This window comes from Myotis davidii, unplaced genomic scaffold (genome assembly GCF_000327345.1).
Source record: "Myotis davidii unplaced genomic scaffold, ASM32734v1 scaffold59, whole genome shotgun sequence".
Lineage (NCBI taxonomy): Eukaryota > Metazoa > Chordata > Mammalia > Chiroptera > Vespertilionidae > Myotis > Myotis davidii.
In genome coordinates, this window is record NW_006293001.1 from 5,068,313 (window position 1) to 5,084,648 (window position 16,336).

The 16,336-nt window shown below is 33.4% G+C and overlaps 1 protein-coding gene across 1 annotated transcript in view; it reads right to left on the reverse strand.

The window, feature by feature from the left end:
* Positions 1-16,336, reverse strand: part of COBLL1 (cordon-bleu WH2 repeat protein like 1) — a gene marked incomplete at its 5' end in the record, with an annotated part of 145,816 nt that overhangs the window by 28,821 nt on the left and 100,659 nt on the right. Inside the window, 5 exons of the mRNA XM_015565778.1 lie at positions 6,908-7,144; positions 7,257-7,354; positions 11,754-11,792; positions 12,615-12,843; positions 14,863-15,064. Coding sequence (XP_015421264.1) covers positions 6,908-7,144; positions 7,257-7,354; positions 11,754-11,792; positions 12,615-12,843; positions 14,863-15,064 — 805 coding nt within the window. The remainder of the gene's footprint in view (positions 1-6,907; positions 7,145-7,256; positions 7,355-11,753; positions 11,793-12,614; positions 12,844-14,862; positions 15,065-16,336) is intronic.

A 16,336-nucleotide genomic window follows, 5' to 3' on the forward strand; every position in this document is an offset into this window, starting at 1 on the left:
TCTCTCTTCCTCTCTGAATAATATATATCACACACAGACATCCATACAGTGGGGCCTTGACTTACGAGTGTCCTGACTAAGGAGTTTTTTTGAGATACCAGCTGTCTCTTAGCCAATTTTTTTGCATTGAGTTGATAGAGTAATTTGAGTTAACGAGCTCCTTAATGAGCTTGTTCTTGGAATGAATTAAACTCATAAGTCAAGGCCCCACGGTATGTGTGTGTGTGTGTGTATATACATACACACACACACACACACACATATATATGTATACATATATATGTATATAAAGAAATTGAATGTCAGTTGGTTAAATTTTAGTGATGGGTATATGGCTGTATAGTGTGGTATACAAATTTGAAATATTTCATAAATTTAATGTGAACAACTAAAATGAAAGAACTGCTTAGAACTGTCTTTAGCTTTTCTCACTAAGATACATTTCCTCTGGTCAGATTATGACTGAAATTTTGAAAAAGGAGTTGAGATTAAATTATTTTTAAGTCCAAAGAATTTACAAACCAAGAAAACAGAGAGGTGTCTGCTTACTAGGGGAAAAATACTTTGGTTAATAATTCAAGATATTCAATTATTTACTTTAGTTAGAGTCACTAAATCTGCTTGCCACTAGGGAAAACTGCACCTCTAACAAGAATGCTTATCACTGAATTTTATGGCCTGTGAAAAGGAAATATTGCATAGAGAAAAAGTATTCTTTTTCTTGGCCAGCGAAAGTGGCAAGGTCAAGTTGAAAAGCATGCCAGATAGTTAATCCTTGAGAATTCACACCCAGATCAGAATTCACTACTTCAAAATGGAACGAAGTTTAGCTGAATAAAATAGAATTGAATGGCATTCAGCAGATTTACTGAGTAACAGCTCTGTACTAGTTATTAGGTCACTTATTAATTATAGGTGAATTATAAGATGTGGGCCATTTAAATAAATATATTCTGGATAGAAGAGTTAAATGAAAGAATATAAATAGAAAAATAGGAAAAAAGGTTGAATTAAAGGATGGCAATACAGAGGCTCAACTTCAATATTGAATATTTCTATTAGAAGCTTTTGGGTTTTTATTTCTATTTATAATATGATTTCCACATGTGGGAAGGGTGTGGTTGAAGGAAAGAACCTAAGCAATCCCTTAAAATTGTCCTAAAATTCATATAGCTCTTTTTCTTCTTATGGAACATATTCATGTTATCTTTCTCCAACCTGGACATTCTCAATGGTATAAAACATTTTTAAATATTTTATAGCTGACACTAGCTATATCTAATTGACTATGAATCATATACCAATGACTGAACTTTTATATAATGGAAAGTCAAGCTGTAACTCTCTTAACTGCTTTGTCCTCTGTTAATATACGCTGGTTACCAGCAAAAGGCATGTCTCCCCCATGAGATCCCAATGTCACAGGGTAGAAAGACTAAATAAACTCCATACCATGAGATCTTGTAAAGAAAGACTCCTACCACTGATTATTTTCAGTGATGTCGTATTAACTCAGTATGCACCTCAGAGAGGCACAGTCTTGGAATACTAGCACAAAGAAGAAAAATCCACACTCATTTCAAAATTATCCTATTGTGCTTTTTAAAATTATCTTAAGTTTTACATATGTCTCCTTTTCCCCCAAATGACCCCCTCTCCCCCAACCATTCCCACCCTGGGCAAGCCTCCACTGCCCCAGTGTCTGTGTCCATTGGTTATGCTAATATGCATGCATACAAGTCCTTGGTTGTTTAATATTATTGTTCTTTAAAATTTAACGATTTTATAATGAACACAGTCCTTAACACTTAGGTCAAAGGCAAAGCTGGCAGAAACGTAAAAAGCGATGGCTCAGAAGATTGTTGTGAGCATTAAGTGAGTAATGTGCTTAGAACCTTGTCTGAAACATTGGTGAGTGCGACATAAGCACTAATCATTACTGTCCCTATGAAATGATGAACCTTTGAAAATCTAGTGAAAACTACAATGACAAAGTTCATCTTCTCTCCTGGAAAGCCTTATAAGAGGAAGCAGATTAGACACTGTACAGTGTTGCTGCATTTCTCTACTGAATGAAACAAGTCATATTTTGGGAAGAACAGACAGCTGTATCCCATATATCAAACTGAAAATCCCATGGCAACTACTGTTTCTAGGCAATTGTGGAAGTATGTGTGTGGTCCACGTTCTAGATAATAAATATAAGTGGAAAGTAGAGGGGAAAACCAAATGTTAAGTGGAGGAGAAACTAAAAAAGAGGAATATTTCTTAAAGACTACAAATACACACTCCATTACAACAACCTTAATGACTCTGTGTAAAACTAGGATTTAAAACTCATTAAGTGAAACTAAGATAAAAAATCTACTAACACATTCCATAAACACATGGCAATCTATCACCTGCTTGTAAACCACAGTAAGTGTTAAAAGATAAAATTGGGTAAAAGATGAATAACGTCAAACGTTTTTTAAAAAACAATGAAATCAGCTGTCAAAAAAGTAACACTCTGAGTATTAAATTTCACTTGCATAATACTGGATGGCAAAGTATTTCAATTTCTCAATATTTGAGTGTTTGCCGTAGAATGCAAAATGAGACCAAAGGAAAAGCCCAATCAAGATAATTCCTGACTGTGTTTCTAGCCAAAAACAAATATCCTAAAGAACACAGGTACCAGGCTAGTAACCTGGGGAAAGCTGCTCTCTGGTATACACACGTGACTCCAAGCCACAAAGTCATACAAAATGTGCAAAAAGGAAGAATTCACCCACAGGTTCTGTGAATTCTATGTGTGACGATTATGCACAACTTCTGTCCAATTTTTTCCCTGGTCTTCAAGTGTAAAATAGGGTTAAAATGCTAATTTGTCATCCAGGACATTCTTTGAGCGCTAATTTTATTAAAAGTGCTTCTCATAGACACTTGGTTAGCAGATACAGGGCAGATACAGTTCTGGATTTCTGAACTCAGTTTCAATCCCAGAATGACAAGTCATTTTCAATTCCAGTCAATGTCATTGTGTCTGACTTCTGTCATGTGTGAAATAAATAGCAACCTTATGTAAATAACTACATACATACAATCATCCTGTATGTAACTATATGGATTTCATACAATAATGCATGTTATATGACTCATGTAAATAGCAGCAGGAGCCAAGGAGGACATATGCTGGGACACAAATGGCATTTCAAATCTTTAGGCAGAATTATATCAACATAATGCTCAAAAAGTACCAAGAAAAACTGCCAGAACATTTCTAATTGGGTAGTTCTTTCTCAGAGTGAACGTTTCTATAGAAGTACATTCACCCTTATAAGGAAAAAAAACACAAGGCTTGAAATCATGTGAAAGAGAAGACAGAGAAATTTAGGGACATGAAAAAGGACACTATAGCCACAACAACTGTCTTTGAAACATATTCTTTAGGTGGGTAAAATAATTTTAGATGCAGTAATTTTTAAAAAAGGTTAGGATACATTATTTTACTAACTTGGGTCTTTATTGAATCCTCTTTGGAAACTGCACAATTGTTTGCAAATTTAGCTCAGAAAATCAACAGGCTTTCATGTGAATAGTTTCAGTTTAAACGACCAAATCACTATCCAAATACTTTAATTTGCCAGTATCGAGAAATGCCTTAGTAGACTGAGGCAAATTTTTAAAAACAGACATCCAAAAAGCATAAAATAGATGAAATTGGCAGGTTTTTTTTTCCAAGCTACAGATAAACTGCCTTATCCATAAGCCTATCTAAGGCCAATATAATACCAATGACTACTTAAAAGGACACTAAAATGAAATAAAAGCTCAAAATGAATAAAATTGATGCATTACTGTTATTTATCTCCCCAACTCTATTATTTGGCACTTCACCCACAAGAGGTAAGCATTTTATATTTCTAATATAATGTAAGTATTTCTAGTATTTTCTTTCTGCTTTATTAAAGAATGCTTTGGGAGAGAGGGGGTGGTGAGATTAGAAAAATCAGAATGCTGTAATTCTGTTTAACAGCGCACCCTTGTGGTTTACTTGTTAAACAACAAAAACTACAGGATATGAATGTACCCAATATTCTCCATGGACTTGGAAATTATTTAATCATTTTTTTCTCGTTATTTTTTCCTAGCCTGCCATTATTTTCAATTATCAAATAGGTATAAAATGTCTATAATGATAATGACTATGTTTGATTGAAATGTAAAACAAGCAAGCAGTAAAATAAATAAAATTCACCCATAATTTTATAGTTCTGCTAAATTTCTTGAATATTTGCATCTGGCTACATAAACAACTTCAATTCAGAGGGCAATTTAATTTATATGCATTATGTAATATATATCACATTTTAGTTATTGGTCTTTAATCATTCAATACAACCTTGCCAAAATTCTGGCTTTTATGTAAAATCTTAAGGAAAATATTGCCAAGAACTACCTGGGCCAAATTACTATAAAGAAAATATAAGCAATTTTTAAGTTATCCAAGTACTTCTGAAAATTTACCACACATACATATAAAATACTAAAATTTAGTGATATTATGTGTGACAGACATTCTCACTGTATATACTATACCCAGCTGTGTGGAAGCAATGCTAAAAGTTTACTTATCGATTTCCTTGAACACATACTATGTTACAGAATTTTGCTGGGGAACACAATTCCTGGCCTCTAGTTGGGAAAGAGGAAAGGAAGAAAATTAACAAAGTTAAAAATTTTAAACAATAACATAACCCTAATGTTTATATTTAGAGGATGGGGTACTTACACCATCCCATATTATGTTATACACATCAATGAAATATTATGTAGCCTTTGAAATGAGGAAACCCTTTATGTACTGATACATATCCAAAATACACCATTCAGTACCAAAAGGTGAATTACAACATAGTGCATAATATATGAATACATACACAAGGAAATATTATTCACACATGAGAAAGCAGGAAATCCTGCCATTGTGACAACATGGATGGAGCTGAGGACAATATAAAATGAAATAAGCCAGACAATGAGAGGCAAATAGTGCATGGTAACATTTATATGTAGAATCTAAAAAAGTCAAACTCATAGAAACAGAGAGTGAAAAAGGTTGCCAGGAGGGTAGAGGATATAGGGAGAGGGTAGGGCAATGGGACAAACTTTCAGCTGTAAAATGAATAAGGTCTGAGGATCTAATGTAAAAATGATGACTATAGTTGATAACACTGTTAATAACTGAAATTTGCTAAAAGAGTAGAACTTAAGTACTCTTAGAGAGAGGTGGGGGGCAGAGAGATGTGAGATGTGTAACTAGATGGTGGGAATTCTTTCACAATGTATACCTACTTCAAATCACCATGATGCATATTTTAAATATCTTACAATTTTATTTGTCAATTACGGCTCAATAAAGCTGAAAAGAAAAAAAGAACAAAGGAGAAAGAAAGAAAAAACAAAGAAAGAAAGAATAGAACACCCCCTCAAATTGTGATCAGTTTGTAAAAAACCTTGAATGCCCAGAAAGTAACAGCCAGCTATCCAAAGTCTTGAACTGAGAAGTGCTAATTACAAAATATAAAAGTAGCAACTTGCCACATTCTTTTATTATGAAAACAAAATGTGAAAGACAAGTTAAGTACTGATCTTCTCCTTACCCTCTGCCTGGGTTTCTCTAGGATCAGACTTCAGGAGACAGAATGAAAATGAGGGACAAGTAGACATGGTGAAGAGAGAAGGAGTGAAGGATTGCTCACTAATTGGATATAAAAAGAAAAATAATAATAAACGTCAAAGATGATCTTGAGCTTTTCAATATGGGACAAAAAAGAGTGAGTTTGCTTTCCAATATTCTGATTTCCAGGTAGTGATGAGTCAAGAAGCAACCATGAGTTTAAACTGCAACAGGAAAAATGTTGGACTTGGAGTTACAAAGTTGATGTATTAGTTTCTTAGGGCTGCCATAACACATTACCATGACTGGGTGGCTTAAAACAACAAAAATTATTCTTTCACAACAGGGGTCCTCAAACTATGGCCTGCAGGCCACATGCAAATACAAATATTGTATTTGTTCCCATTTTGTTTTGTTTTTTCAAAATAAGATATGTGCAGTGTGCCTAGGAATTTGTTCATAGTTCTTTTTAAACTATAGTCCGGCCCTCCAATGGTCTGAGGGACAGTGAACTGGCCCCCTGTATAAAAAGTTTGAGGACCCCTGCTATAGAGTATCTATGTACAGGCAGATGCCAGTATATCTCCCTGAGACTCTCTGAGTAAAGTAAAAAACATATATCCAGTCGGAAACTCATGAAAGTGACACAAAGATTGTGTTGCTGCTAAAAGAAAAATGTTCAAAAATGAGTATTTCCATTCCTAATAGATACAAGCAAAAGCCTCCAGTTATTCCTTAATAGGCCAGCACTTTACGGTTTACAGATGACTTATGTTCTTGAATGTGAAAGCTACTTAAAATGGATATATTTATTCTTTGAAAAAATTTCTTTTATTGATTTCAGAGAGGAAGGGAGGAGAGATAGAAACATCCATGATGAGAGAGAATCATTGATCGGCTGCCTCCTCAATACCCCTTACTGAGGATTCAGTCTGGGCATCTGCCCTGACCGTGAATGAACCTTGACCTCCAGTTTCATAGGTCAACGCTCAACCACTGAACCATGCCAGCTGGGCAATATATTTACTCTTTACTGCATCATAGAACTGTACATATCTAGAGAACCTCTTCCCAGCATTAATCTTACGAGTGGCTACTTATTCACCTTATTGCATATTAGTAACTGTTACTAACCTTATTAGTAGCCTATGTGGAAAAAGACAAGTAGGTAAGAGGAAAAATAGATGGTTCTGTGCCCAGCCTAAAACAAAACAAAATAAAACAAAACAAAACAAAATTCCGCACCTTATCTGTCTCATCCACACTCATGGATTTCATGACACCATAAGCTGGCCTCTCCTGGACGTGAGGGAGGTTCTGGGGGACGCTCTGAGAGGCTGACATCGGAGGCAATGGAGCCCGCCTCTTCTTGGGTGCGTCCGACGGCAGGGTGTTCGAAATGTATGTCTTGGAAATGGTATTGGACCTTGTAAAAGTTGGGCGATTATTACTCACTAGAGGGGTCGCTGGGGCACTTGCAGTCTAATAAAGAATGAAAAGGCAAAATCTCTATGTAAATTCAAGAAAAAAAAGCACATGTAATTAAAAACAGATTCGAAGAATCTTATAAAATGATAAATAAGGACATACTTACTTGATCTCGCTTTTTCTTACTGCGCTGAAAAAAGCTGAAAAACTTTTTATTTTCTTTCTCCTTCATAATGTCGAAGTTTTGTGATATTTGGCAGGACTCTAAAATAGAAAAAGAGGGCCTTTTTGTTCATCATATGTTCATGTCCAAGATTTCTCACAATTACTTGCCTTTGAAAAAAGTGTTCTGTTATAAAAGCTACTCTTTATGGTCCACTATGAACCATGTATTCTTCTAGACACCTTATATCTTATTCAATTCTCAAAGTAATGGGTAAATTTAGTATTATTGTTTCTATTTCACAGTGGAGGAAACTAAAGCTTAGAGAAATTAAAATACTTACTCAGGGTGAATAATCAAAAAATTACAGAGCTATGACAAACTCAATTCTTTGTAACTTGAAAGTCTATGTTCCATAAATAATTACCAACATTTCGAAGTACAAAGCTTCAAATTAAATGAGATATAAAATTGCTGTATACAATTTGTCCCTTTGTTTATTTTGAACTATATTTTTGTGTCAGAGCTAAACCATGATAAAATGTTTTATTCTCTAAAACATGATTCATTATAGTTTCTTAGTACTTTATTATATGTTTCATAAATGATATTCCTTTAATCCAATAGTTCTAAACTAGGGGTGATTCCCCTGCACACCCCAGAAGATACTAGAAAATGTTGGGGACAATTTTGGTTGTCACACTGAGGGGTTAGGGTGAGGAGAATGTGTTATTGGTATCTGCTGGGTAGAGACCAATGATGCTGCTAAACATACTACAATGTCCAAGACAGCCCCTCAACAACATAGAATTACCTGATCCCAAATGTCAATTATAGCAATATTAAAAGAAATCACACTTTAATTAGAATGACAAGTTTCAAGCCTCAAGGTAACATATGTAATACTTCACTCTCCAAAAAGTCTTTCTGAATGTCAACTGAAAGAGCCTACAACCAAAGACAAGTCCAGCAGTGCTAAGTCACCTGGCCCAGATCGTCTTTCTACCATTTCCCACTAATGGGAATTATGATTGCTTAGGAATGATTGATTATTTGTTGATATCAAAGATGAACCTGTAATATCTAGTCATACCAGAGAGAAAGCAATCAAAATCTACTGGGTGGTTTTAAAATAACTCAAGGATAAATCTCATATGGTCTCTACTGGCAAAAGTCCAGACAATTTGGACTTAAGAATAACTCAACACCCTGGCCGGTATGGTTAAGTTGCTTGAGTGTCGTCTTGTTCATCAAAAGGTTGCCAGTTGGATTCCTGGTAAGGGCACATGCCCAGGTTTTGGGTTTTGTCCCTGGTCTGGGAACATCTGGGAGGCAACCAACCGATTGATGTTTCTCTCTCTCCCTCTTGCTTCCTCTCTCTCTCTCAAATCAATAAAAACATATATATTTTTTAAAAAAAATAACAAACTGAACATAACACATATATTTAATTCCATGCATTCATAGTGATACAAAAAAAGTGATTGGTCCTCATTGTTCATCTTTATTGGTATTTTAAATGCATTATTTTAAAAACTAATGAAGGGAAAGAATCACACTTTCCTGCATTTCTTGAATAATTCTACGTAGAGAGACAAAAAGTCAACACGGAGAAATTTGCCTTTTTAGAAATATCTCAACTAATAATTAAAGGAATGTTTGCAATAGATAATGACCATTTTTCAAATCTTAATGAACTACAGTATAGCAATCATTATATATGGCTGACATAAAAAAAGATAACTTGTCATTGTATGTCTGCAAATGGAACTACACAATACCACCCATGAAATATTCTTGCCGAAAATATCTCAACAAGATTCTAGATTTAACTATCAACTTATAGGAAATAAGATAGGGAAATATGTGAAGTGGCATCACAGGACACAAATAGCAACAGTCTGAATGTGGGGAATTCTGTAAGACAAATGACCTGGTTTACTCAGTAAATAAATTGAAAAAATATTTTAATAGAGAGATAAGGAGTGGAGATCTGTAAATTTTTAAAAGCATCTCTACTAAGAAACATATGGGCTTTCTGGTAAATCACAGTGTAATCTCAGTGACATAAGAAACAGAGTATTGTATCTAGAAACTGGTGGGATATAGGTAGAGTAGCAGTTAGGAGCAAATGTATAGCCTTAATTAAAATCTTATATTTACCAATTATTTAGGAGTAAATGTATAGTATTTTTACTTAAAAAAAGGAATGTTTAAAAATTAAATTATGACAAAGTAGGGCTATCCCAGGAAAGCAATAGCTACTAGCAAATTAACGCAATATGCCCTACTAACATAAGGAGAAATATATTTCACAAAATAAAACTTTATAAATCTGATCCTTCAAATCTTAAATAAGCAATATGCATTTGCTACCATGAGTTTATTGACAATGCTAACAACTAATAGTCATTGATATGTGGTAGCACACCATGGTTAAAGATTTTTTACATGCCTAATTTATTTCTTGGAAGAATTCTGTGAGGTCGATATTGTAAGTTATCATTGTGAGCCCCTTTTCTAAGCTGTGGGATGTAAAGAATGGAAGCAGGCAGTATCACCCCATTACATATCTGGACCTAGGTGACTGGAGAGTTTGAATAATGTCCAAAACACATGGACATTAAATGGTACAACTGAAACTGATTTCCATTTAAAGAACATTTTTAATGACTTTTTTTTTAAAAAAAGGAATGCTACTATTTCATTTTAAGATGGAATCTTCCACTAATTGAATGTATAAATACACAATGAAATTAATGACTTTTTTTTTTAAGGAATGCTACTATTTCATTTTAAGATAGACTCCTCCACTAATTGAATGTATAAATACACAATGAAATTTAATTGGAACAGTAGATGGAAAATTCACATACTGGTACAGTGCAATAAATATAACCACATTATTTCATATAGTTATTTTTTTAAGTAGTTTCCAGGTGCCCATTCATCTACTATACACACTGGTTACCCCCTAAATCTTCACTTAACGCTCTATGCCAGAGATCACTGTAAGTCCCAGTTAAACACTAAGGCAAACGAGGGCTTGAGCTTACTTAGAAAGCAACTCAAATACTGTAGTTTCCTGTTTCCACAAGAGAGGCTGTAAGTAATGGCATGCAAAATTCTAAACTTCCCAATCATATCAGATAAAGTTATGAGATTGGGGGGGGTATTTATAGCAATTGGACTAACCCTGTAGATTCTGACACTGTCAGAGGAGTTTTCTTAATTTTCCTATTCCAATGTCTTATGGTTATATTCATAACACTTAATACTCTGAATAAACCACATTATGTTGTTGGCTGGAAGGGGTATTTGAAATCAATGCATTCAGCATCTTCAAAATGAGACCAACACGATTATGGGATTCAATTGAATGGCAAAGGTAGGAGCAAAAGCCAAGTAAAAGTAACAAAATAAATTTTGCGGGAATAGAATCACAAAGACAACTTTTTCAAATCTCTTTATTGTCAAAGAAGTAGAAGGTTAGATCCAGACAGATAAAGCTATCTGCCCTATCTACTTGTCAAATGAGCTTGTCAATTCAAATGCCTGCCTTCTGACTAACCAGTATATATTTTACATAGGAAATTTTCATTCCTTTGATTAGGCTCCTATTCATTAGACACTAATAATAGATAATCATACTATTATTTATGTGGGCGTAATTCTTGGAATTGGGACGTTCATTGTACCCTGGAAAAATTGAAAATGGAAAAGAAAGAAGATTCTAATAATACAAAATGTGTACATTTTATTGTGCTTTTTTTTTTAGTAGGATGGTAATTATTACAGTAATCAACTATCTGAGCCTACTCCTTTTTAATGGGTGGAAAACTTCCAGACTTTATTATTATTGGCTATTTTTAATAAAGTTTTCACTATGAAAGGAATACATTTCCATTATAAAATTCTGTAATATAAAGAAAAGGATGAAAAGTCATCCATAGCCCTACCACCCAAAGGTAACCACCATAAAATTTTTTATGTATTTTCTTTCAGAAATTTCACGTAAAAGTTTTTTATATCTGCATTAAAAGCTAATTTTAGTATAAGCCATTTTCCAAGTTATTACAAAATATTCACAACTTAATGGTTGCAAAAATTCTTTATGATTAATATACCCTGATTATTATGAAAAAAATAGTTCAATGAAAATAATCTAAGATTCTTTCAGGGTACAACCAAACTATCAGCATTTGTACCCAATAAAGATCCTAGCAAAATCGTTTTTTTGTCTGAGAGTCAAGAATATATTTCTTACATTCTTAGGTTAATATTAATTTTAAAAATAATTATTTTATTAAATTGAGAAATCAAAGAGAACCTTATAAATTATTTTTCAGGAAATAAAACATGAAGATTGTCTCAGTTAAAAAAAATTTTACACATTAGTAATATTAAGAAAGCAAATAAAATTAGAAGCTTACTTTCCATTTACCAATAGAAATAGATATTTCACATTATGTTTTGTTTCTACTGATTCATATGTCTTACCTTGTAAAGATGATTTATTGGAGGCAGTAACAGAAGTGGCTACAGAGGAGGGGGTAAAAGAGGGTAAATTGACTTAAAGATGATGTTTGTTCAAGTATATAACATCGCTGAGTTGAAATAGTTGTCTATAGGCTTACATAAAGCACAATCTCAGGATCAAGTGTGAAGTTCCCTATGCACAGAAGATGTAAGTAATTGCCTCCTTTACTAAGCTTTTTTCTCTCCTAATAAAACAGGTTCATATTGAGTAAATAAGCTTGCATTTCTCTATTGGACATCATGCAAACCAACATCATTTAATTTTAATACACTAAATTTTTCTTTATAGATTAATATTGAAAATTACTGGTATTTCTATTTAGAGAAATTTTGGAATTAAACTGATGCATTTTTTAAGCCAGTTAATTTTGGGTGCTGACCTTAGGAAAAAAAATTAGCAAGAAAGTTCCAAATTTGAATGATAATTAGGACTCCGCCAAAATCATGGTGAGTCTATAGTAATTCATGCTTGATTAGAACCATAATGAATTTACATGTAAATTTTTTATTTTCTGCTTAAATCTCCAAGCCACAAAGAATTAAGTTAAATTCCACTAAAAAAAGTATTCATAGGTAGATGGAAAAGTATAAAGTGTGATGATAGCTAAATAAGACAAGTTTTTATTTCAATTTCAATAATTGAAATCAAATTAAAATACATTATATTTTGTTTTCTCTTCTTAGTCCTAATGCCTTGTATTGACTTCTATCCATAGGATCCATTTAAAGTGCCATTATGAACTTGAGAAAAACTAGACATAAACACAATACACATATACATATATGCACATCCTGTCAAATGAATAAAACAAAAAGTCTTACCTCTGCTGATATCCATGGCATATAATTCTCTTAGTCCCAGGTCATTAAGAGATTTTGTCAAGTCGAGTGGCTCCTGAGACTGATAATCCTTCAACAACAGCGTATGTAACGGATCAAACTCACATTTGCTGCATATAATGGGGGCTAGTTCTTGGAGTGATGCATGTGGGCTAACTCTCACTATTGCCTTCTGCGTTTTCTTAAAGTTGATCACTACTCTCACAGTTTTCTGAAACACAGATTAAAGCCATAGTTAAACCATAATATACTGAAATAAACATTCTACAATGATGTCTAGAGCAATGAGAAATCTACAAGTATATATTCATACAATACACAGAATTTTTTATTTTAGTGTAAGATTTTTATTGATTAATATTACTTCCTAATTCAAATCAGATTCTTAGAAACAGTTTGCTTATTAAATATAGATTAGATTCACACCCTTGTGAATACTATAGTAAAGTATTAAGTCGATTTAAATCCAAAAAGAAACGGATGTCTTTGCTTTGTTCCTTAAAATATTTACTTTAAAATTAACAAACAGACATAATAATACTGAATTATGCATGTTTTATTCCATCCTTTATTTGTGGAATATTTACTTTTTAATAGTTTGTTAGATGTCAAAAAAGGGTTATTTCGTTTAAAACACTAACATTTTTTAACTTCTTTTTGAAATAAGTTAAATGAGACAATCCACACAAAGAAGTTATCATAGTGTCTGGCACATAGTAAATTACAATAAATAAACATTAGCTATCATTACTACCTATTGTCACTATTATTATTACTACTTTGGCTAATTTTAATATATTAGTAACTAGTTTTAAAGTGTTCCTTATTTATATAGTTAATGCTACTAATTCAAAATTATTGAGATTTTAAGCATCTGATCATTTTAATGTAACTGAATTAAATCCTGTATATAAATAGAACTTTGAAACATGTGACCATGCTAAGTGAAATCTACAGATCGCAGATCCTCAAACTTAACATGTATTCATAAAACTGAAACACCACATATTATGCCATGCTATCACATAAATAATACTATATCTAGATAAATAGCATATATATCTAGATATATAGTCTAATAACCTAATTAATATTCAACCACCTTTTATAGAGAGCAAGTATGTTTTAGGATTGTAAAAAAATTACCTTTATTTGTAAAAAAAAAATTTTAAGAATATAAAGAGCCCTAACCGGTTTGGCTCAGTGGATAGAGCATCAGCCTGCGGACTGAAGGGTCCCAGGTTCAATTCCGGTCAAGGGCATGTACCTTGGTTGCGGGCACATCCCCAGTAAGCGGGTGTGCAGGAGGCAGCTGATAGATGTTTCTCTCTCATCGATGTTTCTAACTCTCTATCCCTTTCCCTTCTTCTCTGTAAAAAATCAATAAAATATATTTTTTAAAAAATATATAAAGAAAATGTGGGAATATGTGCATTCAAGTCATTTGTAAATAAACTATTAATATATAAACCTTTATATATTTCCTGAAGTTAAAAATGGTTGGTGTTGTTGCTAATGAAAGAATATTTCTTGAAACCCATAAGCTTCTACCTCTATTGCTTATAAAGAATAATTATATAAAGAATTGATAATATTAGAATATTTTGGTTAAAATTTTTGCTTAAAATCCATACATTACAGAAAACTGAGCCATTGTGTAGCTCAAATGAAAAATAATGTATAAGTTAATAAGTTACGACCACCACTTTTCAAGTAAATGAAGCCAAAAATATTTTAATAAATTCCTAAACAAATGTCTTTCCTTTGTTTTAAGTTTATTTAGAGATAGAAGTAATGAGCCATGGAAGAAGTGAGCCCATGCTGCCCAGGAAACAAGTTTCAGAGTCAAAATAAGGGGAAAGAGAGAGAGATGGAGATAGAGATGAATTTTCATTAAAAAGTTCTAAAACCTTCCTGTACATATAAAATATGTTTTAAAAGAGTAGATTGAAATACAGATGATTCATAATTGTCAGATTCTAATACTGACATATAGATCACTTTAGAGCATCTAAAATCTAAAGTATTTCCCAAATTCTACTTAACCCAAGGATCAATAACCAACTGAATCCTAAAAAAAGTTGTCTATGAAAATATGACAGTCATGTTCACATCAAATTTGACCAGGAAAGGCAATTATATTTTATTTATAATGAACTAAAGATAATGGCTGGAAAAGCAACTTAGTATTTTAGCCACAAGATATCAAAATATACAGTGAAATTCTTACCTCTGGTATTATAGGTGTAGGTTTTTTCTTATCCAAAACTTTTGGCCTTAAAATTACTTTCTCCACCTCCAACATTCCTATTGGTGTGTTTGGCTTAAATTTAATGGGGTTCTTTTCAGCTGACAGCAGATCGATTGTGTAACTTGATGGATTCAAGTGATACTGGGCACAGAGGAATATCAGCAAATCCATCATAGGTTTACTGTAAAACAAAAGTAATGCAGATCATAAAACAATTTCAGCAACTGTTAAAGTTGACTGAGGCACTAAAACACTGTGTAAAGGTCCTATTTCCATGGGTTGACGTACAGGTTGACAAGTTTTACTTGAGGGTAAGCAGGTGGCCACTAATGTTTCCACTAAGATATTTAAATATCAGTAAAAACAAACAAAAAAACACACAAACTATTCTTCAATCTCATAACTAGAGAGATGATTCTGGCTATGGCTTTCCGACAGGAAAATGAGGCTAGGAATCTCCCTACTTATATGCCAATTTTAATTTAGTACATCTGTTCTCATATGCACCTAATCCCCATTCTCCTAAATGGCGTTCCCAGGTTTCTAGCTTCTCTGGTTCAGTTTTTCCAGCGAGGCAGTCTCCCACCAAGGAAGGGTAGTTGTCTGACATTGTGTAGTGTTGGGGTCAAAAATACTTAAAGATTCCCAAACCGTCCCCCATGTTCAGCTCCCTACCTCAACCTCAGCTTTGGTGGTTGTTGCCCAACCTCAGGCCATTCCAATCTCCATAGGATAAAGGGGTATGCTTTACAATAGTACACTCACCTCCCTCCCTCCCCCGCCCCTACATACAAGTGATACCTTATTATACATACATCAGGAAAAATGAATAAAAGACTTGAAGTCCCTCAGTAAAAAAAAAAAATGTTCTCTGGAATAAGTTTTCAGTCCTCAACATATGTTCACTATGTCTTTATTAGACGCTTTCACAATAATATTTAGAAATTTTATGTCCTTCTCTTGACATAACATGCTCATACATAAATTTGTTTACAGCTCAAATTTTTGCTTTGGATAGTACTTACCGTATTTGCCGGCGTATAAGACGACTGGGCGTATAAGACGACCCCCTAACATTTCCACTCAAAATACAGAGTTTGTTATATACTCGCCGTATAAGACTACCCCCTCTTCCGCACACCTTCCACACACCAAATAAAAGGTAAAACAATATCAGATTTGATTTTAACATTTTAATTTATATTCAAATGCTTATGACATGCAGGAAAACTGTCACAAGGCTGTATGTAATCAAACATATACATAAAACAGTGCAAGTTTATTACCGGTAAACATACCGGTAATTCACTAAAGAAAACACACTCTATAGACTGGTACCGTAGATGCTTCTCAGGAACACAGGCAAGCAGCCCACAACCTAGAGGGACTGTCAATGATAGAAGTAAGATAACAAATAGAGGTAGAGAGCAAGTGCCGGGCAAGTCCCTAGCAA